Raw genomic sequence first — 25,903 nt, 5'->3', positions numbered from 1 at the left:
GTAGAGGATTTTTCTACGTAACTCATTGCTGCAAGCAGCCTGTCTATACCGAAAGCCTGGAAAACAAGAGATCTATGCATATTTTAAGAAACTTAAGTGTTCATAAAATCACTCTTTTAATTTATAAAATACTAGACTTTGACATAATTAGCCCATGTACAGTATGTAGACTATAACTTTACTGTCATTGATCATCATTTTCTAAACTGCTCTTAAATTAAATTAGACGGAGGCCAAACATCATCAGCCAGCAATAAATCACACCAGAAGAATTAAGCAGTGCATTGTAATAAAATATTTGGCATTTTGGCGCAAGCACAATTCTGCAACTGTTCTTAAACGTGCGTGTTTTTGATGCATTTACTCTTTTTATTTTTCACTTGCACAAGGACCCCCATCAGCACCACAGAACTTGATTTACAACATCAACCAGACCACTGTGAGCCTGGAGTGGAGTCCTCCTGCAGACAGCGGAGGTCGGAATGATGTCACCTACAGGATTATGTGCCGGCGCTGCAGCTGGGAGCAGGAGGAGTGCGTGCCCTGTGGCAGTAATGTTGGATTTGTACCCCAGCAGTCTGGATTAGTCGATACCTATGTCACCATCATGGACTTGCTGGCGCACGCCAACTACACATTTGAAGTTGAGGCTGTGAATGGAGTCTCAGACCTCAGTCACACCCAGAGACTCTTTGCGGCCGTCAGTATTGCCACCGGCCAAGCAGGTAAGATGATTTGGAATTTTGTTCCACTCAGAGGCATTTCGAAGTTTATGTCAAAGGGCTACACCTGTATTGATTAGTTTCCAGCGTGGAGCTGCGGGAATGTGTGAGCAGCAAGGGAACATGTAGCGGATAATTCCATGTTGAAAAGTATCAAGATGGAAAAGAAACACTTTGGCCATGGAGACATGTTTGGGTGTGTAGGAGATAAAATATGAGACCAGCAACTATATCAGTCCTTTTACTTTTTAGCACATCTTTTTACTTTTCATCATGGAATTAACCTCTACTTGTTCCATCAGCATTAATGTTTCATGGACATCTAAACACATGACATGTAAAATGTTATATACAGTAAATGTAAGAGTTATCTGATAATGGAGCCAATAGCGTATACACTCAGGAAGCTACAGTAGATTCACTTTGGATGTTGGAAGGTTCTTCCACTGTTACTTGTATGTTGTGTATCTCGTGCATTTTAGCTCACTGTTGCTTTAGATAAAAATACCCTTTTCTGACCAAATGCATTGCTGAATTGTTGAAGCAGAGTCTAACCGAACCATCTTTATATATACAGTGTGCTGTCTGTGTACAATATATTTTGCAATCCTTATAGTTCTTTAAATAATCTTAAATGCCCTTTTCTGTTAGAGTGTAGTGGCCTTGTGTGTTTTTAGTATTCCAATGCAGGTAAGATATTCAGATTCTTGATTTCCCCATACCTGGGAAGCTGAGTTAGTACTTTTTATATTAAATTCATACTGAATTGCACTAGATTCTGAGTGTATATATATATATCATAGTGGTTTGCTATGCAGCCACTTTGAAGATTGAACCACAAAGTGCAGCTTTTATTCCCACATTCAGCAGGAACAAAAACATTATTTTTACATAAGCTTAGTGTAGCTACTTTAAAGATGAAAGAGACTAAGATAGAAAACCATGAAACAGCATGTATTTTGGAGCCACTGCATCTAGTGTTATAATTAAAACAGGAATTAACTAAAAAAATTCCATAAATGCATTTCAATTAGTTGAGATGAAAACACAGTGGGCCTTATATTCAGGACACTTGGATTATTAAATCCCTGTAGGATAAAATGAGAATTTAAGTACCTAAGTGTTTCAGATATATCCATCTAACACAAAATATTATAACACCATTTCCATATATTGCTGTGTGGTTGTGGTTTAGTTATGTCATGTATTAGATTTGGTTATATTATGTATGTATCTAAAGCTTTTGTGGGGTTACTGGAAGGGTACAGTTTGTTTAAGTGTGATATTGCAAAAACGTTAAACAATAATTTTGTGTATATGTTAGAACATAAGAACAAAAGAAAGGCTACAATTGAGAGGAAGCTATTTGGCCCATCTAGCCTGTGGTAGTTACTAGATAATTGATCAACATGGCTGGATAGCTTGTTCCATGCTCCCACAACCCTTTTGGTAAAGAAGTGTTCTCGTTTTTAAATGCACTTCCATGTAGTTTCCACTTGTGCCCTCTGGTTCATGTTTCACATTTTATTCTGAAAACATCAACTGGGTTGACTTTGTTAATGTCTTTGAAGATTTTATGCACTTACTTCAGATCCACCCATAGTCTTCTTTGTTCAAAATCCTATATTGACAGGAGAACATTGCAGTAATATTCTGGTATGGTTACATTTTGGTCTTGACCACATTGTAAAGAATGTTTGACAGTGAACCATAGAGCCGAAGTGTAACTATGTCACAGTGCATTCAAAACTGAGAACAGGAGGCACCTTTCTACCTAAAGGATTTGGGAATCTGGAACAAGCTACTCAGCCATGTAATTAAGCCGATATCCTGTTTTTTCAAGAAACATCTAAATGACCTCCTTGTATCGGTAAGCTACTGACTACCCAATGAACTAGATGGGCAAAATGACCTCCTCTCGTTTTTAACCTCTTTATGTTCTGAATGTTTAATAGAATCTAAAAGTTTTCATTTCCACAATATTTCTGTATTAACTGCAATTTTTTCTAATATGCCACTGTGTAATGTGGTTGGCTATGTAGAGGGATCCGAAAGAACTGGCTTCAACAACACAGATCGTTCCACATACTCTTCATAAACAAAACCTCCCATTTTTTCCTCCCATTTGTGGTTTTGGATCCATGTTCCCTTGATGAGCATGAAATAGTCCATATACCCAGGAAGTTGCTTGTAGTGGTTCATGTTTCTTATAAAATTAATTAACATTTATGGAAACAAAATAATTAATACAGTTTAAATGTGTTTTGTGTATCCAGCTGTACTGTATCTATGCTAGACTGCTCATAACCTGCCAGATCTAATTTGTGGGATTATTTTGACACTGATGAATTGCATCTGGTGCGGGAAATCCAAAATATTGTGGTGTTTTGGGATTTCCAATAGACTGTGCAACGCAGTTCATTAGTATGTAAACCAATGGAATGTGTATTTTTTACACTCGTAGTCATCTGATGCAGTTTAACCAATCATAAATTTTAATTTTCCAGTACCATTTTATAAACACACTTATTGCATGCAGGGTTTATTAGCATGTAAATTAGTTTTGACTAATTAAATTTGCACTAATGATTATGTATGTGCTGGTGTTATGATGGCAAATATTAGATTTTAAGATTTCCCGCAACTGTTATCAGTATAAGTAACAGTGCTTGCCTTATATTCTCAGGGGAATTCAACAAAATTCAAATACCACAAATTCAGATGCATGTTTAGAATGTGGCATACTGGACCTGTAACCTTTTAAGTAATTTTACAGGTCCACTAAACAAGCTTTATTTTTTTAGTTTAAGTACCCCTGAAGTATAATTTTATTCAAGCATGTAGTAGGTAGAATCATTGACAAACATTGCTTCCGTAAGACAGTGATTGTTGTTTGTTCCTGCAATATGTATTATATATTTAAAAATTATATTTCCAGCAAATTGAACAGCCTTATGTATTGTAATAATATTGTATACTACAGATTGTATTCAAACATAAATTACAGTTTATACCTTTTATTTTATTATGCCAAAAATATTGCATTTAGAAGATCAGAGTGCAGGTTAACAAATTGAGTAACTAAATACTTTAATAACAGCCTTGATAAAAAACAAAGGCGTTTGATACCTTTCAGTAAGATTACTGTTATATTGGAATGGGGCTTTTAGATTGAATAGTAACAAATAACATCCTTTTTTATTTTTTTAATTAAGCATTTGTGAGGATCTATTAATACACATACAGAAACCATGTATATTAAATATTCAAGCCACATTATAATTAAGTGTCTTGACGTAACACAGAGATGATATGCGTAGGAATACAGCTTCAACCCTTCCAGTATTCTCGTAACACAATTGTACTTCCTCAAATGAAGAAGTAAGATCTAACAAACCAAAGTCTACCAAACAATACAAGAAAACAAGACCATACCCTGTGTATATTCATGTTGCAAAGAGGTCAGGCACAGAGGAAGAGATAATTGCTGCCAGCCAGCAAAATGAATCTGGGATGAGCTGACTGGGATGATGTATGTTCAATGACAAGATCCATGACAGAGATGTACGTATGAGTCTGTTGTGGCCTGCCTTGGCAAGGACGCGGGAAGGAGACCTGTGAAAAACAATTAGCATGGATTCAGTGTGAACATTTCATAATTATCCATGGCATGTTGACAACAGACAATTAGAGTACCAATTTTAACAGTATTTAACCACTAAATGATGTTAACTAAATGTTGGAAGCTTACATTTATAACTGTGGCATTTAGGAATATTGCACTACAATTTATTTTAATCAACATTTCCTTCAGCCTTTTCTGTTGTTGTTACTGTTGTTTCAAATATATTTAAATTTTAGAATTGTCACGTTCACTCCAGAATGTTTTCACAAGAAGAATACGTTTCACAGTGACGATACAGCTGAATTAAAATGCATTGAATTATATTCTGTTTTAAACATACATATAAACATAGTATCTATAACTTGTGTGCATCACTGACTTAAGCATTGAAGTTTGTATATTTGTATACATGTTACTTTAAGCCCAGTGAAACGAGTGGATGTGTCTAGCATTCTTGCACAATATTAACTCATCTACTAGATCTACTGTCAGTGGACCTTTAAAGTTTAATTTTCGCAAGACTGGAACTGAAACGCCTGAGTGAGTTGTAATTGGAATGTCCTGGTATCTAAAACACTGACCACTTCCTGGGCCCACATGGGGTCACTTGTGAGAGTGACTACATTATTAAACCTTACACCTCATCTTCTATTTTTGATTAACCTTTACCAGGAGGGGCAGAGTCAGATTTCTGGCAAGTGTTAAAAAAAACAGAAAGATCCACCAGCAATTTTCAATCTAATCACAGGCTCTGACAGAAGAGCACAGGAACATGTATTGTGCGAATGCAGATGGTAATCCTATTGCAGATGTAGGTTTTATACTTCAGCTGAGTCTACCAAAGAAACTGGCTTAGATGTAAATAAAAATAAAGACATTGTGATAATTCTTTAAAATACACTGTCCCACCTAACCTCATGATTGCTTTACTATGCATTACATTTCACTTGACTTTTTCAGCCCATAGAAGGAAGCATAAATGGGCTACCTTTAATGCATCCCTTTTGTAGTGTGATACTGTATGATGCTTGCATAACAAGAGAGTTGAGAGTCTATCAATCAGTCTGCAATTGTGACTTAACAATACTACAAACCAGCCCTCAAAGTATGTTTATAAAGCCTCTTTTCTGATACATACTTATAAACAAGCTTTTGTATTGTAATAGAAGCCTGTAAGTAATTATACTTTATGGAACTGCTATTAATATTTATTCAGGATAGCATTTATATATTTTAGCCTGAAAATGCACTATGGAGAGCAGTACAAAAGCAGAATTGGATTGGTTAAGGGAATGACTATGGGACCTCTGTACAGGCATACAATTCTGAATAAAAAGTAGATGGAATTTAAGCATGAACAGCTAATTATGTAAGCAGTATTAAAAAAATAAATGGAAATTTCTGGAAATCAATTTTTATGCCAGTTGAATACTTTCTGCTAGATTGTAATATACAGTATATATACATAGAGATAACAGATACCAGAAAGTTGAACATTATTTGTTGTAGTGTTGCCAGTCTCCATGGGGGATAACAGCAGTTTGGTAGGTAAATAAGTGTGCATCAATATTCACCACTTGATTCACTAAATGAAAAAAAAAAATGCATCTGTTGGGTATATAATGATTTCCTTTCATTCTACTATGAAATATGTCCACCTCTATAAATTTTTTTTTTGGAGGAGTCTTTCTTAAGATGTGTTTTGTACTTTCATTACCATATTTTGCAACGCATTGTAGCTACAAATGGTTTGAGACTGATATGAAGGTATACCTTAGAAAAAACACTGCTCTTTTTATGGTTGCCTTCTGATTAGTTTTTTTTAAACATACTTCTGTAATCTGTGAGAACAGTAAAAGAGGGCAGTTTAAATCAAGAACTGCTATGTTAGATTTAGTGGTAGTAACATTTAGAGTATTGAGCAACACTTCTGTCACAACAACTGCCTGTTTCAGGCTGACATGAAAAAATGCTGCACACTGACAAGGTGCATCTTTTAGTTTTGGATGGAGAAGAGCATGAAAGGACCTGATTCAAATCTTCAGAGGCATTGACAGATTCAACCAAATGAGCTTTTTCACAATCAGAAGTAAAAAGACACATTGGTAAATTTCAAGCTGTGAAATGGAGGCACATTTTTACACACACAGGGAGAAATGTCAGTAAACGTACCGTAGTAAGAAGTGGTTTAATGTAGTGATTAATTTAGTGAGAAACAGAATTTCCACAGGGACTGCAGTTTCCATTTTAGACCAGCAGTTCTGGTGCTGTAATGGAGACACAAGCATAAGAAAATGTATTGGAATATTTCAAGATAACTTTAGGATGTGAAAGAAGTAGACTTACAAGTGTGAATGTAAATAAAACCTTTGTTTTGATTTTAGATAGTTTCTTGTAAATTTTATAAAAGACCTCCCTTTTGACAAATAGACTTGCTGTTAATTTCAACAGCTTTAGGATATTTAGTTAAAAGTAAACAGTATAAATCAAGCAATGCTATATTATAATTGTATCAATAATCAATTTCAAGTGGATTTCATATTGGTATCAAGTATTCTTATATTCCTATTTTGTAGGAATATAAGAAATAACAGTATTCTTTATTTAATTGTTTTTGACTTACAATAGGTGTGCGTTTTGAATAATTAGATTTGAAGCCACAAGCGTTTTTGTGTGATTAAAAGAAATTTGAGACATGTGAAAGAGAATATTCAACTAAATGTTCACACAATCCAGTTCACAGACACTTGAATGGAAATTTATATTGTCACTTTATCACTACAAAGGGGATATTGTCCAATACATTTGTAAGCATAACTCTCTGGGGAGCGATAGAGTTATTGATTTATCACTTACTGCTTTTTATGGTCTCACTTGCCTTTATGGCATTAAATGGTATGGATTGATTGAATCTGAAGATTCCCAGCTGACCGCCGGCATGTGGTGTAATTTTCTAGTTAAGCAGATCCTCCTTTGTAGCTTTTGTCCTCGGTTTTATGTTACCTGGGAGCCTTTTTTTTTCCCTTTTCTCCACATGCAGTAATTTGATGAGAGCCAGGTAACGAGGTTTGATTCAGCAGCTGCAAGAAAACCGTGCGAGCCTCCCAAGCAAAAATCTTGCCGCACTTAACCTGTAGCTTTTTGTAAATGCCTCCTGATTTGTCTGTCACCCAATCCGTCAGCAATGAATAATTTTCATGGAAGGTGCACTTTAATTACTTTCCCATTTAAATTGCATTATCATGCCCTATCTAGGTAATTAATCTCTCCAAGTATCCTGTTTCAGCCTTTTATTACTGGCAGATGAGCCCCTAAATCCCCCAGAATCATCTGTGCTTGAGCGCACAGTGCTTTGCTATTGCCCCTGTTCTTTTTTTCCCCTTCAGTTAGTGTTTATGAAAGATAGCAGCCTAACAGCACCAAAGCCCCTTTCTTCACCAGCGGAGGCCTTTTAAACATCTCCAGTCTTTGTCCAAGAAGCAGGTTATCTCTTCTCTGACAAGGGCATTTTATTTAAAGGAAATTGTGCAAACCTTCATGAAACCTTAGGACCTACATGCACAGATTCCCAATTTCTAGCGTCATCCCCTTCCTTAGAGGCCATCCTAGAATTCTTCTTTCCCAGTTCTGTACTGTGTCCTATTAATGACTTCCGTTACTCATTCATGAAACTCATAGAACTTAAAAACAAACCCAGGCTGTTAAGAAGTGCTTCAATAGCATCCTTATACTGAAGACATTCATTTTAGTATTCTGCAGTGATATATATATATAATATATATATAGCAGATTCATCTTCTAATTATGATGTTTGTGATCATTTGGCACTCTGTCGAAGTTGAAAAGAAATGCTTTTTAAATTCAGTTTCATCTGCTCTCCTCTGCCTCTTTTCAGCAGAAAGATCTGTTCAATTATTTAGATATCCTTAAACCTGTAAGGGTGCTATTTTAGAAACTTCTGTTTTATTTAGTTATGTTGAATAAAAATCAATTCATCTCCCCATTAGAATCAAATTGTGGATATATCTGCGGATATACAGTTTTATCTATAAAAATATTTTTTAATGTGAAAATAAAATATTTCTGGAGTTTCATCAGCATTCTCTTTAGTTACACACTTCTTTAAAAAACATTGGCTGCAGTGTATAACCATAAACCAGTCTTCTTTTATCTGGAATTTTGTCTCCTCGATGTTTTATATTGTCTGTGAAACTGAAGTATTAGACCATTATGGTCTGGAAAGCAGTGAGCATTGTAACTGCTTAAACAAAGATGTGAGGCCAAAATTGTAAAATAAATGGCCTCTAAGGATATATTAAGGCCTGAAGCTCTTTAAGGAAAATGTCAAGGAGAAAGACAATGGAAGACTCTTTAATAATGTAAAGTTGAAGCACTCAGGACCTTTAATGAATTTCTTTTGAATGACAGGGACTAATTGCTATAGTTGCTAGTGGACTAGAATGTAGTGGATGACCATTATGCAGTTTATGAGCAAGATAAATGACTAATCTCCAGAAAGATTAATGGTAATGAAATTACTTTTAACAGTGCTAAAGGCAAGAGTGCAGAGTAAATGTAAGGTTTTATTATTTCTTTTAACAAAATTTCAACCATTCTTATGAATAACATCATAGGATTGCATATTCCTGGTAATGGTAATGCCATGTGGAACCTATTCGTAGTTCACTGGACCACATCCTGAATGGGACTACGGTCCATTGAGAAGCACGAGGACAATTTAGAGATACCTAATCTAGCCTGCACGTTTATGGGAGGTGAGTGGCAAACCTGACCACCTGAAGGCATCCCATGAGAAAAAAGAAAATGCAAACTTCATATGGCAGGCACCTCAGCATGGATCTGGATAATGACACAAGAGCTACATGGCAGCTGTGTTGTCTTACCATTATGCCACCCTAGGAGGTACTGTATGATAAAAATGGACGATAATACAACATTTATGTGCCTTTTTCAGGTATAGTGAGTCAGGTCACCAATCTTAAAGATTAACACTTCAAGACTGTTTTGTAGAGAAAGATTTTGTCAGTATTTTTTCCGGAATTGGCAACAGGTGTCTAAAAGTCAGAACTATGCTCCAGGGAATGCCATGATGCCCATGTTTTGTGCATTACCTATACATGTGAAGCTTTAATGAATTCTACCATTGATCTACATGGTGAATAGTGATAACAGAGAGGAACAGTGCTCTTGGGATAGTGAGTGCTGGAGTGTCATTGTTGATTACAGTTCATTTTAATGTCCATCCAGCAACCATTTCTCATCTGTTAGGCTGTGTTTGGTTGACTGGCTGGGCTCTTGTCATGGTAGTCCTGCTATCACTGCAGACAGAGGTATTCATCTTCTGTACCTTTACTGCTAGACTCAGTCAACCAGAGCTGCAGAAAATGCTGTTGATACTGGGATTCAAAACTATTCATTTAGTGGCAGAATAGATTTAAATGTGGTGGCCATTTAAATGGGGCCACATTAACTTTAAAAAGGGCCTTTTTAATTGTTCTATGTACTTTTTTAATACTTGAATGGGATATTATTGAAATGGTAAAATTTGTGCAGTTTTGTAGTTTAAATGGTATAAGGAATGTAAGCCAGATATATAAGTCTTTGCATGTGCTTTGCACATTTATAGGGGGGACTGATTGCTTGTTGCCATTCCACCTGTTATTTAACCTAATTATTGTTAAGCTTGACTTGCAATGGCTTTTCCTTGTACTGCCATTGAAGAATTGTAAAGCAACAGTATCATTCCCAGTGCACTACCTTGCTCCACCTGTGATTCTGGCATGGTCTGTTTATTTGGAACACATGTTCTAAAAGGGGAAAAGAGCAGACACAGTATGGAAAATATTTCATTAGTTTAATGGTATTTAAAGTGTTTCATTTCCTGAAGCCAAATAAAGACAACAGCAATAAAACCCAAATAACAGTGCATTGCTTTAGGTATCTACGAATGGGAAAATCTGTGCAAGCAGTCACTGGAATGTAACAGTTACCTCCTGTATGCTGCCACTATCTCAGGACCTTGATCGCTCACATAGTAAAAGGAATATTATTTCCTCTGCTCTGCTGAGGGTGCATGGGGATTTCCAATAACATTGCTGGAGCAGTCAATTTTACCTAGCTTGACAGGTTAAACACTAGCTGTTACTTAACACGAAGAGGCATAGTCAGTCACTTTTGAGAGGATAATATTTTGTGGAGTGTTGTGGGTACCCCCCGTTGTAATAGTATCTTCAAATAAAACCACAAAATGCAAATATGTAAACATTATTATGTCAACTGATTTATTTTGAAAGGAACCAGTGTTGCCTTGATTGATAAAATTGATTCATTTTTTTTTATCAATGTGGAATGATTGATTTATGCATGTATGTCACAAGACAGCCGTGTGAGAAAGTCAGCAGGATGGAAGATGTTAAGCTGTGGTCTTTTTGGCTTTGCCACTCTTGTCAAGTTCAGTGCTTTAGTAGGATCGACTCTTAGAAGGCATACATACTTGTAATTTACATTATTCAGAATCTGGATATGTCATCATAGTGAGAAAAACCTGCATGCTCTTTCAGCCATAAATTACACTTTGCTTGTGATAAAATATTAAAATTCACACTAGAACTAGACAAGAAGAAAACAAAAGACACAATAGGTTAAGTAGCTGTGAATAATGGATTTAAATGAAACTACATTTCAAGTAGTATTCTGCAGGATGTGCAGTCTAGCTTTCAGGATTCACTTGTGCTCTGGCAGGTTTCAATGCAATCATATCACAGGCTTCTGAGGACTAGTAGGCATTCCTCGCACAGTTACAGACATACCCAAATCTGAATTTGTTGCCCTTTCAAAGACTGCCCCTTGTTAGCAACCTTATGAGCCCCAAATCTGCTTCCTCATAGTCTCACAGCAAAGCCTGTTCTTCGTTTCATCCAGCACTCGCTAACGTCTTTAGCTCCATGTCACTGCTCTCTTAGTTACATCATTTTACAACTAATACCTTTTTATCACAGTGAAGAGAATGTAGGGTGGCCATCTGGTACTATGATTTTAATAATTTAGTATGAGACAACAGCAAAAAGATTGTGTTTTCCACAGAGAGACTGTAAGATTGTTTTCACAGCAGATGGAGACACATCTGGTCTGAAGGATGTAAGTAAGGGCACTGGGGAGGCATCAAATGAAAAAGTCCCCTTGCTTAGAAATATTCCTCACTTCCTCTTTGTCAGTGCCCTAGAAGGTGAATCGTTTGTGTTTTGTGCTATTTAAATAAATCAATGATCAGCTTATTTGCAGGGGTATTCTTTATGAAAAGCCTGGGCCTTAGAATTTAATTGGACAAGAATAGTTTTCTGGATGTGTGAGTAAAAGGTCATCAATTAGTGCGTTCTGAAACAACATAGTAGCAACATTATCTGAGGAATTCAGATGTTTTTATTTATAAAGCAAACAACATCCTAGGTTCATTCTAAAGTAAAAGCTTTTATTTCTGTGGGGAATGAACTGTGCCAGATAGTTAAATATGTTGGATAGGCTAGATTTAAGTGAGTTATCACATAATCAATAATACTAATGTTCCACATAACCGTACTTAAGATGAAATTTATGGAAGTTGGAATGCACTCTTGTACAGCATGTTTGCACTTACAACTATTATTATGTCAGTACTGTAATAATACAAAATGACAATATGGTATACTGTACAATGATACTGTAATGATAAAACTGTAACTCAATCAAAGATCACTGCAAAAAAAAAATGTAAAGCAGAATTTAATGTGCCTTAAATGCTAAAGTTTGCTTGTTTTTCACATCATCTGCAAACACGCAGCAGAAGATATTCCAAACTACACACACTTCAGAGAAGATGCACACAGGAGGCAATGCAGAAAAAGACTGAAGCCTCACGTAGAATATTGTGTGATATAAATGTCTCAAAATAAAATTGGCAAAGATGGTATGCTATGAGACAGCAAGGGATGATTTTGTACCGAGTTAAGGCAAAGATGTTAGTTACTAGAGCATTATGATTAACAAAAGGTCATACAAAAGTAAACGCTTTTACTGCATATTCAGCATTTTACTTGAGTTAAAATAATATTAGAAGCTATAATAGGGTGCTACACAAAGTTGATCCAAATGGCTTGGTGTTTAAAAAATACATCAACCTTTAAGTAGAATTTTTTTAAAAAGAAATTATTAAAAAAAAAACTGAAGGATGTATTTATATCAGAACATATTAAGACAAGTGGAAAAAAAAACACCTTACATTTTTTCCACAGGCTTATTCAATTTCTTTTTAATGTAGATTTTTAATTTCATTTTTAAATGTTTAAATAAATATATAGTGTTGAAGCAGGCACTTGGTTTAGTTATATTACTCTCAGTTCAAAAAAATCGTTTCAGACCGTTCTTCCTTTGAGACTGAAATAATTGAATTTTTAAATTCCTCTCAAACCTTTGGTTACTGTAGCACCGCTGAAAAAACAAAGGTGCTGCCAAAAACCCTGTGGCGCACAGTGTACAGGCCATACTTTTCTGGCAGATTTGTAGGGATATATTTTTTTCATATGGGCTGTGCAAAATGAACACAAAGATTAATTTAGAATCGTGAATTGATTGCATGTGCTTTTTCAGTGAACAAAAGTCTTTAAAAAAGCTATACATTCGCCTGTCAAGTTTTATTCCAAATTATCAAACACAGATTTGTGTTGGATTTTAATGTGAGTTTCAAAGACTAAAGAAACTTAAACTATTTGATTTTTTTTTATCAGGGCCCCAGGTCCCCCGCAACCCTGTATTGGACAAAAAGGTTAGAAAAGAGATCGATGGATTTTTTTATCAGTGTATATGTCTATTTAATATGTATGTAGCTTCACAGTTCTGGTGAACTGTCTTTTGAGAGACACTACTAAAATTCTACAAAGTATTGTTAATTGAAATATACTTACGTAGGATTACAGTTAGGATTTCTAATGAGGTAACTAACTTAAGACAGCAGTTGTGAATTAGTATTTCATGACCTAAGCTTTCCTTAACTAACCTATTGGTGCATCTTTCAGTTTCACAAAACAAAAAGCAGGCCTCATGTGGGTATACACAATTCCAGCCATATCAGAAGATCATATTTTTTTATATACATGCAGAACAAAATAACACTTTCAGTCTTTCACATTTACCTTATTGGCGAAGTAGAATTAAATCTCATTTAAAAACAAATCCTGCCACCCTTAAAAGCTATAAAAAGCTGTTCTGTCAAACATATTGAATATAAAGAAGGAATGTACCTGCAGACAGCTTATCTGTCCAGTATTGGTTTAACTTTTACACAGCTTAAGAAATTCCACCCTTTATACTTCCCTTCAGTGAACGCTGTGTTTCTTTGCCTTGTTTGCTTGTTGACGATGATAAACCGTAAATAAACTGCATGACACAAAGCTCTATTTCTAATTTAAGATGAACAGTATTTGCGCATTTATGAATGCAACACATGTAATTGCAAGTGAAGGTAATATTACTATAAAGTATCATCAGCTTTTAGTTAAACTTTAGTTAAACTACTGGTGGCCCACGTGCTCAGACCCTACATTGTATAAAACAGAAAGGTGATGGATGGGGTCAGTAGGACACAAATGCCAGGACTATTCTTTCATTTAATAGTAAGGATTAAGGCAATTCAAAATTTAAGCCCACAAAACAAAGAACAGGCCAGGACAGCTTTTTAATTGTGTGCTTTGATTAATGGCTGTTGTGTTAGACCAGGCATTTCAAGAGACAGCAAAATTAAATTTGATTCAAGGCATTGACTATAGATTACTTCCACGTGGAGACCCAGAAATTCTTTTGCTAGAAGCACGCGTCTTCATTTGTAAAAGAGGAATTCACATTATTTTCTCTTGTATCATGTAGAAAAGAAATGCTACTGTAGATGCTTCTGTTCATTATTATGTTTTAAAAGACCAACAACGAATATTGAACAAAAACTGGAGATGGAGTTCATGCTTTTGGCAGTGATCCAAGCTTTAATCAGTCTCCCAACTTCAAAGGCAGAACACGGCCTTCCTATTCCTCTTGCATTTCAATACCTTTCTCTAGTAATGTTCTTTTCATATATGAAGAGGCTGTATTTCATTTAGACTCTACATAGCTGTTTTTTAGCAGACCATATCCTCTGTGTGTTATTACAAATAGCTTACAATAAATTTACCATAAAGCCTAAAAAGGAAGCCTTTCTTTGATCTTAAATTAGAAAATATTACTTTGTAAGTGGGATAATTATAAAAATGTTTTGACAATTACTTAATGACACTGTGTTAATTTCACTGAGCAGTATTTACTAATTACAAAGCAAAAGGTCTTCCTTTAAACAGTACTTAAACAACACATTTAATTGACATAATTGGTACAGCCTTTCTGGTCATGTACTTTTAATCTTTAAACTCACTAACTATATTGTGCTTGCTACTGATGTTACCTACAGTCAGTGCCTTTTTTCAGTGCCTTCAGTGAAACTTAACAAGCCACTTGCAATGATTGTTTCTTAAAAATGCTTTACTGTAGATTTAACAAAAGCTGTGGCTGCTTTTGTTGTCGTAATGGTAAGGCAAAGCAGGGACGTTTTTATTCAGTGATCATTTTGGTTTGGAGTGCAGTTGCGTTGCTTAAATTATCCAGCAGCATAGTCTGAGAAATTACATTTTGAATAGTTATACAAACAGACTGAACACTTATTAGCAAAAATGCATGCCGTCACCTGACAATGACTCATTTGAAGCAACTTAGAAATAATTGTTAAAGTTGATATTATTTAGACTTCATCCTCAGGCCTCATTATGACAAATTAGAATACCTATTTGCAACCAATCATATCACCCTGCAATCACAGGAATGTATAAGTGAAACAGTAAAAATACATTCCTCACGTTTTGTCTCCAACCACATCCACTATTCTTTCAATAGATTTATAATAGTCTGATATGGCAGTAGCTGTCTCTTCTAAACATTACATCCTTGGTTGCCTGAGGAGAAGATTGAATAGAAGTAACCTATGTAGACTATGCAAGTCATGAATTCAGAAAGTAACTTTCAGATGTTTTTTTGATGAGGGCAGGGGGGATCACAATCATACTGTGTATATCACAGCTTATTTCTATTAATCCATGTGCCTGCCTTCCACCAGCTGTGTGATATATAAGTTCTGTTTCTTTTATTTTATAAAACACAGAAAAGAGGATTAGGCCATTGGAATTTGCTTCTTTTATCTTGTAATTAACTTGGAACATAGCTACGGTGGGCTTTTCCTGGGCTTGTTTACGTATAGTGAAGTCGGTCGCACTAGGTGATAATGTAATCTGGCAGGGTAGATTCAGGGGACTGGTGGGTTTCTGGCCTGCCTTTGTAGGTTGGGGAGAGCTTCTGTGGTTTGGGGTTTTTCAGGGTTCTGTGAGAGAAGGCTTTGTTTTATCAGGTAGTAGATCACTCAGCAGGGTTTATGCTGCAGACATTTAAAATCAGCAACAGATTCCAGGGAGGCAGAAAGCACCCAAGTCTGGTTTCTAGATAATCAGCCTTTTCTAATTCTGGTAACTTAGCTTTACTAACCACACTGAAGTGACCAACTAGACACTACATAACATTAGAGTAGGTTTTTTGAGAAATCCTTGAGTGCCTGCTGAAACATTTCAGCACTGTAGTCTGTTGCATCTGAAGACTTTATAACTGTACTGTAGTACTGCAAAAGCTAATCTTTATGTCTTCTTTGGCGAATACAGTAGAGCTCAGCGCTGCTGAAATAATCATAGAGATTTTTTAAAGTACCTTTTCTATAAAATTCTCAATGCTACATGTAAAACAAAGTCATCAAGAAATTCAATCGAGATGCATCTCATCATGGTCTAATTTAGAATATTGTGCACAATATTGTTTTTTTCCAGAAAATATATTGCATTCTTTGGCTCAAAGGAGTGTCCCACACTGAGAGTTTATAAAGAACTGAACCATAAAAGGATGTGATAAAAACATTCATAATCTGCAGAGTTATTGACAAAGTCAACCTAAGTGACTTTAGAATCCGCACTGAAACACCAACCTCAAGACATATGTAGAAAATTTGTTCAAACTTCAATATTATGGTTTTCTTAATGACGATTGTATATTTACAATTGATTTCTGTTATCCAAAAACTGAGACCAGGAGGCACTTATTAACACAAAGGTTTGTGGGAGTACGGCAGTTGCCGCAGCATGTCAAATACGAAATAAAAATGGTAAAAGACTAACATGTTACTCAAAGGAAAACTGAAAATAATTCAATGCAGTTGCATAAAAGAAAAAAAAGAATGACAAAGCAAGCATTACACAATGTTAATTATAGTGGTCTATGTTACCAGCATGACACAACCAGTCAAAGTGTTACTTTGTCAAAAAGTCAGACATAGTTGCCCATGACTTTACTGTTAGTAATGTTACTGTTACCATGACTGTCTCATAATCATTTTTAGTGGGTGTTATGTTGTCACAATCTTGCATATATTCCAGAAATATACCGCAACCCAGCTGTTGCTGTGTTTTTCCATGGGGTTTAATGCATTTGAATGTCACAACGCATTGAGCCATGTGGTGAGACACAGTATGCCATAATTTGCCCTCGATTTTGAAGTTGCAACCTAAACATGACATCATCACATATGCACCACTATATGAAACATACAAGCTTAATACTGTGAATATTCTGTTAGGATCCTTGATAAATCATGTTGTACATGAGTCATTTCCATTTTTTTGTAATGTTGTAAGTAGCAATAAGGATTTAATGGAGTGGATGTTGTGATGGGATATTTCCTCTATGCATAGTTTTTAAACTAGTGGGAATGTGATTCTTTTAATTTGGTAAACATTGTTGCATGGATTAATCTGTCCATGTGTACAAGAGCTTACTAGCATGAATAAAGATCGGTATAGATCCAGGAGTTCAGCACCCCAACAGTCTCATTCCACCCAGGAAACTGGATTCTTTTAAGCTAATTGTGCTTTTATTTGTTTTCAGGTTTTGTCTTCCATTTATTTCTGTCTCTTAAAGCAGTTTTGCTACACCCTGCTGAGTCCTCACTACTGCAGATGTGTAACTTTCCCTAGTTCCTGCTTTGTCTGCACTGGGCATACCATGCTATGAAATGCCCGCAATCAAAGTGATGTGGGAAACAAACGGTTTCAACAAATCAACAGCTTTGGTTGATGCACAGAATGCTCCAGGCAGAACAAGTGTGGTAAACTGGAAATGAATCTAAAATAGAACAGGCACATATACTACCTTCAGTAAAAATATTCACGATGTTTAGTAATATTTAGGTATTTCGGGACTGGTATTGATACACCTACTGTATATTATATTAAACATTCCTTCCCATAGAAATCTACAGACATCCATCTGCACACAAAATCCTATTTTAAGTGCGTGCACTGTGTTTTAGCGGTGAACAGATAATCAAAATTTGGGCCACGATCTATGAAAAACACATTTTATAGAGGTAGGAATCCAGCTACACATTTTAACAATCAGTATATTGGCTCAGGATCTGGAGGCAATCAAAGGAATACTTACAGCCAAACTATTCAATGCCAATTATAGTAAATGGTGGAGGGTCTGTTTTGGTTTGGACACAGTTTTGCTGGCATGGACTTGATCCAATATTGTGATTCAAGAGCATATGGATACTCATTAATATTATGATTCTGACAAATCAAAGTAACAAAGGTATTTTTTACTATCGAGTTCTCTTATTGTCATGCGATAACCTAAAGTTTGTTTGAACTGTAAAATATTTGGTGGCAATTAATAAGCCTATTTTCTTTTTCTTTGCTGAAGAAAATTCTATCTTCAGTATATTTTAAATCATAATGCAAATACAGAAGAAGGATTAGCCTTAAAACATACATTCATTGTAAGGAATGCCTCTTATTCACATTAAAGATAGAAAGTGTAAAATACTCATAGCCCCTAATTCTAATATACAGAGAACCACCATAATGAAAATGATGTATATTCAAAAGTTTTTTTTTAATTCCGAAAAGAAATCAATAGGATAACACACTTTATTCATTAAGCACAGACAAGCTGCATCTGGTATTTAAGACATACTATCAGAGAACAATGTAGATGCATGAAATCTATGGATTTTACATTCTGAAAGGGTAACAGGAAATGACTTTTTTTTTCTATTTGCACTTGGACCACAATTCTGTCTTAAGGATACTGGTTTTCACAATCTCTGTGATGTACAGATTTATTTTTAGTGATCCCAGTGTGTTTTTTGCCTTAGGCTCTACTTTTACTTTAACTAGAAATAAGAATGCAGAAGCCCTTTGGCTGCTTAATGCCTCTTCTGAATACAGTATCTGAAGGAGTCCTAGCACTAACCCCAGGCATGTTCACTGCACAGCTTAGTCTGCCCAAGTATTTGCCTTGCAGTTTAAAATATCATTTTAAAACATTCTAAAAATGTGAAATAAGCATTCCAATATCTGTATAATAACAAAATATTCACAATTTACTCCTAAGGTCATATTGATAAAAAGCTGTTTTTTAAAATCAACATTTAACAAGACCAGCTATATTTTGTGAGCTTCAGAATGTATATACGATTTTAATATTTTTATCCAAGTATTCTGTATTCCTTCAAACTCTGAACACTTTATATGAAATACAATTTAGGTGTCTGTACAGTTGGACTAGCTTTTAGTGATTTCCTTTGTTGGAACTATTCTTGGCAATAATACACAGAGAAGTTGTGTTGAAATTTAAAATGGTACATATTTATTTCTGGTCTTTCTTGTTTTAGAATTAGTTTCAAATTAAATTTATATAAAGTAAAGTACTGTATATAAAACAAAATGCCCTGTACTCTACAATGAACTTTAAATAGCATAGCATAGTTTATGTTTTTAATGTGGTCTTAAATTGGTAATTGCAGTGAGTAGTTCAATAAATACCAAGGGAAAAGCCACATTGTTTCTTGCAAAGTTAAGGAACAAGAAGCAGCTATTTCTTTTTTATTTCTCTTTTTCAAACACATTGTGTTCCTGATACAACCACCAGGCCTAACATAGTTTTCTTTTCAATGTTTATATCCAGATTGTGTTAAAAATGAGGAGTGGAGCTCTATAATTTCAGTGGCTAAAGACTTTACAGAACTGTCTGTAAGCCAGTATTGTTCTTCTCCAGTAAGGCAGAAAATGAATAAGATTGCTTAATTCGACAAGATTGTCTGACAAAGGCCATGTAGTTAAACTTTGGAAAATGAACAACAAATTTGGACAGCATCCTTTCAGAAGTTTTTTCTTTTTTTCTAGTCCCAGCCTTCAACTAATTTAATTCATCTGCTAAAACATTTACTTCACTGGTTCTTATTTACAGTAGCTGAAGGTTGACATTAATGCGGCTAGTCTCAAACTTCGATGGCCTTTGCTTGGCTTAATGGAAATAATGTTTTCCCTTTGCTTTTTTCGGAAATATGTGACTTGTTCTCACTTTCAAAATTTGAAATTAATTTGCAAGTTTTGCAATAAGCTGGAATCAGAAAAATATATGTTAATAACTGTGTCATTAATACTACTATGTAGATAATTATGTAACAAAGCTGGGTCAAGATTGTTAAGCAATTATAACTGTTCAGAACATCCAGGTTACAGTTTAAAGTAAAAAAAAAACATCTGGGCTATATATTCTGTAAGTATAATTGTATATATTGCATATTTTGGATAGACTTACATTGTGTATCTTATGTCTAACAAATAAATCCTAAATAATATTAAAATAACAGATGAGTTTTACAGGTGGAAACAACATTTTGCAGTTTGGTGAAAATCCCTATGCTGTCAAAAATAATCCTCATGTATATAATCATATATGTTAGAAGGAGATTAACTAAGACTAAAAAAAGTAAATACAGTATATATAGTATTATTGTCATGGAATTCTTAATATGTATATTAATAACAACCATTCCCAAACACGGTTTGGTTTAGCATTCGATAATCCTAAAAATCTGAATATACTGTACGCTGTATTATGAATTCATTATTTATGAAACAAAGAAAAAAATGTCTTAGAGCACTCTGATAATGACATGAAATGGTCATTTTAGTAGCATTGTTAATTTGTCTGTGTGTAAGTGTCAGATACACATATTAATCAGTTTTCTACCACCACTTAAACTGAAATGTCAATGTGGATTCTCGTGACACTCAACCCTTCATCCATTACTGTACTATAAACTGGCACGTCAAAGCTCAAAGCCAGGGTTTTCAATCATTCTTGGCTAATTACTTTCAAGTTGAACTCTTTGACCCCCAGCATTGCAAATATTTTGAAGTCCAACATTATTATGCAGACTCCGTTTTGCACTATCTTCCACTTTCTTGCCTTTACTGTGTTGCAGTGTTGCGTTTCAAATAACTTATTTTATCAAAAATGAGAGTGCTCATAAATTACACACTAAAACAAAAGCCCAATCTCCATAATAATGGCCATAATTGTGTGGACCATATCTTTATAATAAAAATAGTGAAACCAAGATATGAAAATTTGGCTGTGGAACTAGAAAAATAAAACATCTTGTGTTAATTTCAAGTGTCAAAATTAGCAAGGTCTTTTACTCTGTGTTTGCATTTCATCCGTAAAGATAAAGTAGAACGTATCATTATTGTTATTTTTACTGTTGAACACTGGCTTGAATCACTTCATACTGAAATGGAATCGGTAGGAATACACAGCCCAGACACGCTTTTAAATAGTGTAAATGTAATTGTCAAAGTAGTCTCAGGTGACTGTCATACTGTATATGAAAGTGTCTTAAGGTCTAAATTCGCAAACACAAGGTCAGCACCTGTGCTGTCTTTACCACCCTTCACGACCAGGTACTTCATAATGCACAAAAGTAATTGCACAAAGTGCCATTTTATAATTGTGGAGATTTCTGGATTTGGTACAAGATGGTATAAGATGACAAAGCTTGCAACAGCCGGTCCTCGGGCAGCTCGTCACAGGGATGGACACTGAACCGGGGGCCTTGTCAAGCCAGCTCGAGCAGTTTGCTCACATTCATCAAAGCGAGGACCTATCATCATTCGGGGTTTTATTTTCTGACTCACTGAGCCACTGCTGGCTGCATGAAACAAAAGTGAATTCTTTTCACTTCTTTTTCATGTCTGCTCTCTACACACAGCCTACTGATTGATTGAATAACCTTCACTCTGAGCCTCAGATGTGTTCCAGCACAAGCAGGGCCTCAGCCACTGAGCACCGGGTTGGGAACCTGTGTTAAAATTGAAGGAACTTGAGGATCGCACAGCAAGCTGGGCCTCTTGGTCACTACTCCACCTTTTGTAGACAATGCAACATTTATTATAACTGAGTACAGTGGGGTTTTTTTATGTGTTGAGTAATGATGTTGTATTATGAAGTAAAACTTGGTTATTTTTCCTCAATGCGTACATTCTTTGATCAGTCTCAGAATACATAAATACTCATTTAAAACAATTGTAATACCGAAGAAGATAATGAAAGTCAATAACAATAATTATTACATTAATAAAAAGAGCATTTGCATTATACCGTTGGTGGAGCTCTGAAGTCCAGTGTGGCACTTTATGCAAGACCAGGTGTGCTATTATGGTTCCATCCCAGGCTTGCACAATTTGTCCTTTTGAAAGTGCTCCCTCAATTCCATTGGTATAGCAGTTTCTCCCTTCTCCACCTGATCCTCCATGTAATGGGGTGGCTGAGGCAGAACAGCTGCCACATGTCTCCCAGATGGGGATTGCACTGTGGTGGGTGAAGTCAGGATCCTCATATGTAAAGTGCTTTGGGATCTTTTGGGATAAAAAAGCACAATGTAAGTATGTGCTTAAAAAAACCATTTCCCTGCAGTCACGATGGTATTTGTTTTTCAAGTTTGTACAGAAATTAAAAGAAAAGGTTTCCTGTGCGGCTCATTTGTCTGTTTTTTCAGGTTTTCCAACAGATTAGCTATGATATGTTCCGATTATTGTGAATTTCCTGTTCTCAAGAGTGAGTACAGTAATCTGGTGCACCATTCACTGTTTTACTCCAGTTGTCGTAGAGAAACTATTTTGGTAAAAACATGTCTAAGCCTCTTACTGCTCTTGTATTTTAAATAGATAATATGAAAAAATGATTCTTTAAGCTTTACAGGGTTGACTTGAATTGTTCAGTAATTAAAAAATGAGCTTATAGCCCTTGTATGCTTCACAAGCCAAGCGTAAGAGCAGAGAAAAGAGCTTATAAAATGAAGCGTTATTTCACAGTTAACACTGTTGTAATAGTCAAGCTAACCAGCAGAGTGAAAAAAAGTATTGCAATTCCCATAGGTAATGTATTCATAATGTATTCAAATGTAGGGCATGACAGAAAATGGTTTCCAAATGAATGAACTTTTCAGGAGGAGCCCAGGCCACTTATATCCTCTTTAAAATCTCAGAGGTCTTGCACAAATGTTCTGGCAAACAGTCACTTTAAATCAAAATATAACAATTAAACGTTTTATGGTACACTAAGCTCCTCAGGTATGTTAGAAGTCTTTGAGTGCCTGGCTGGGTCTTGTCAAGTATGGCGTTAATAGTTATGCTGAAGTTCATTGCTAAATAATCCACCAGAGAAATAGCAATAAGAGTAAAGTACCTCAGCAGTCTCAACACTTTTACAGTCACATTTTTACAATTGCTTTCCTACAGTGCTAGCACACAGCCTGTCGTTTTAGCAGCCCTGCTACTTGTATCATTCAATAGAAAGAGCCTCATACCAGCAAACCTAAATGTTTGAAACTATGAAATCTGTCTCATTCTGTTGGACAGTTGTAATTAGCAGCCAGGTGTGCATTTCTACATGAATAAGAGTAAAGTAGTACTTAAAGTATTTGTAAGACCTAAAAATCCATGAGACTGCATTTTGTGAATGGCTGATTGGTTACTGACTCACCATAACATCCTGAGGGTGTGTCTCATCATCACCTTTTGAGTGTCTAGATAATATGCAGAAAAAGACCTGAGTGTTGCACAAACAGTTTCTGAGGATTTGGTGCAGAGAAATTTAATAAATACCCAAATGTGCATAAAACCAAGTCCACCTTAACAACCACTGTGCTCTTCTTCCATACATGACCCTGTCAGCCAGGCTGAATCAAGAATAAGCAAATCTGGGAATGTTAAATTCGCAGGCGTAGATGTAGAGACCATACTGCATTCTCACTGCTTAGTGGAGGTCTTTTATTTTAGACACAGCAGAAGATTGGGTGGGTACGCCAGTCTATTAAAAAAAAAGGTATTGATGAGTAAAGGTCTTGCATACAAGAATCCACTTCATTTTCAACGTTAACACGAGGAAGACAGATTAAATTAAATTAAGGCCATTTACTGAAGTACACATTTATTTTCAGTTGTATTGTGGTCTATCCATCAAACTAGTCCTTCTGTATGTTGAAGCCTTTCTCTCTCTCTGCCTGAAGGGCTGCTAATGTAATGACTGCCACACAGCACAGGTGGGAGCTGCGCTTCAGTCATGTGTGAAGTGAGCCCCTCGTATTTGTTAAAGCGCTTTGGGATGATGCTAATAATAATAGTTTTTTATTATTGTTGTTATGTTGACATTTGTGCTGCAGACGGTGAATTTCAAAAGAGGATAAAGCAGAGGACCTTAATATCACGGTGGAAGACAAGCTCTGGGCGCTTTGTTTTTCCTCTTTATTGGGACAGGAAGAGACATTTGTTTTGTGTAAAGGATAGGGTTGACAGCATGCTAGGAGACTAAAATGACCAAGTTTACTTAACAATCGGCAATGACCATGTACAGTAACTAGAAATGAAACTTTGAATTCTTCTGGATGTGCAGTGAAGGATTTGTTGTTGTAGTACGCTTGTTACAATCGCATTTATTATGGAGTGTTCTGTGATCGCTGCTATGTGGTGTCAGCTCAGCACCATATGAAGGTGACTGATGGTAACGATGTACAGTATGCAATTCTGCCCCACTAGTGGGGGTGTCAACTTCAGAACGTATCAGAGGTTAGCAAATGTTGCAGCCAGAGACCTGTAGTACCCGTTGATCACTTAACATCACACAAAAAAGTCAGCAATTTTATTTTGCTTTGCTTAACAATATGTCCTTTGATACCCTGTCTCCTCTGTTCTGTCCTGGGAGTTTCTTGTATCTTTTTTTTTTAAGTCCTTTCAGAATGTCAGAATCATTCTCTGTATGTGTCTGTCACAAGATACAGGATGATTTTGTCATTTTCTTTTTTGGAATATGTGTATTTAGTGAAAAAGAATAGAAGCTGTTAAAGCACAGGATCACTTCAAAATAGACATCTCACAATCACACACTGGAGATTACAGTATGCATTCATAATTGATCTCAGAAACCAATAGGTAGTGGACAAAAAAAAATGGAAACCACAATATAAAATAATTTAAAAGGGCATTGAGACACTATGTGTAGCCATAAATGTTCAACTGGGCTTAGATCTGATAAGAAGGCTGTGACATTTGGATAACATCAGTGTTGGTTTACGGAAATGGGCCCACTTATAGACCCCTTGGTTCAATTAGTGAAGTGTTTTCTCTCTTCTGTATCTTATCTGTTATGTATTTTTGCTGGTGGTGCATGACGGCTGCTGGACACCTCCAGGTAGATGCTACATTTCAGTGGAACCCCTCATATAAGCATTGTTCTTAGGGATGAAAAGCTCTATATAAACACAAGGCATTGTTGCAATTGCTGTTATTATTTTATTGTTATTATGATTAACAGATTTTAGCAGTACAGCAGTGTTAGCACACTGAATAGTTCTTTGGAAAACAATTCGGCTCGGCAAAAGAAACGACCATAATTCATATTAAATACAATGAGTGGATACGTAAAAATATTTTGTAAAATAATAAATGCATTTCTTAAGATACAAATTTCATAGTAACTTGCTATGGTATGTTAGTTGAGACTAAAATGAAAACATATATATATAAATGATAGATGTGCTTTATTATACTTTTGTTTAGTTGTTGTTACACAACTTAATAAAACCATTTTTAAAATGTTTTGTCATCTTGAGAATATATACTGTCTGTTCCACCTATTTAACTTATTGTTATTCATAACCCACAAATTCTGGTTCTTACACTGACTGTGATAATGCTATCTTACGCTGTTTGCACTTTAATTTAAATTTCTATTAGGGTTTATAAACATTTACCAGCTACCATCTGAATATTCATTAGCACCCAAAAAAGAAAGAGAAGTGTTTTTTTAGCCGTATTGAAAGACGCCTGGCATGGGGCTGATTGGCTTGACGTTTGATTGCGGATGTGAAGTGGGTTTGCCCTGTGCTTATTGACATGTCTTGTTCAAGCAGCTCCCTCGCAAGTAAGTGAAGTTATCAAGGACAGAGTGCTGCAGCGAAGCGTCCAGATCTCCTGGCAGGAGCCGGAACATCCCAACGGAGTCATCACGGAATATGAAATCAAGTATTATGAGAAAGTGAGTG

The 25,903-nt window shown here is 35.6% G+C and overlaps 1 protein-coding gene across 1 annotated transcript in view; it reads left to right on the top strand.

The window, feature by feature from the left end:
* The window catches only part of epha7 (eph receptor A7), a 73,904-nt gene that overhangs the window by 28,457 nt on the left and 19,544 nt on the right, over positions 1 to 25,903 (top strand). The window contains exons 5-6 of the mRNA XM_088907305.1: positions 390 to 725; positions 25,772 to 25,896. Of these exons, the coding sequence (XP_088763431.1) occupies positions 390 to 725; positions 25,772 to 25,896 (461 nt within the window). The remainder of the gene's footprint in view (positions 1 to 389; positions 726 to 25,771; positions 25,897 to 25,903) is intronic.

Source organism: Atractosteus spatula, chromosome 2 (genome assembly GCF_055471065.1).
Source record: "Atractosteus spatula isolate fAtrSpa1 chromosome 2, fAtrSpa1.hap1, whole genome shotgun sequence".
Lineage (NCBI taxonomy): Eukaryota > Metazoa > Chordata > Actinopteri > Semionotiformes > Lepisosteidae > Atractosteus > Atractosteus spatula.
Note: the sequence above shows the minus strand (reverse complement) of the source record. Positions and strands in the feature narration are given on the sequence as shown.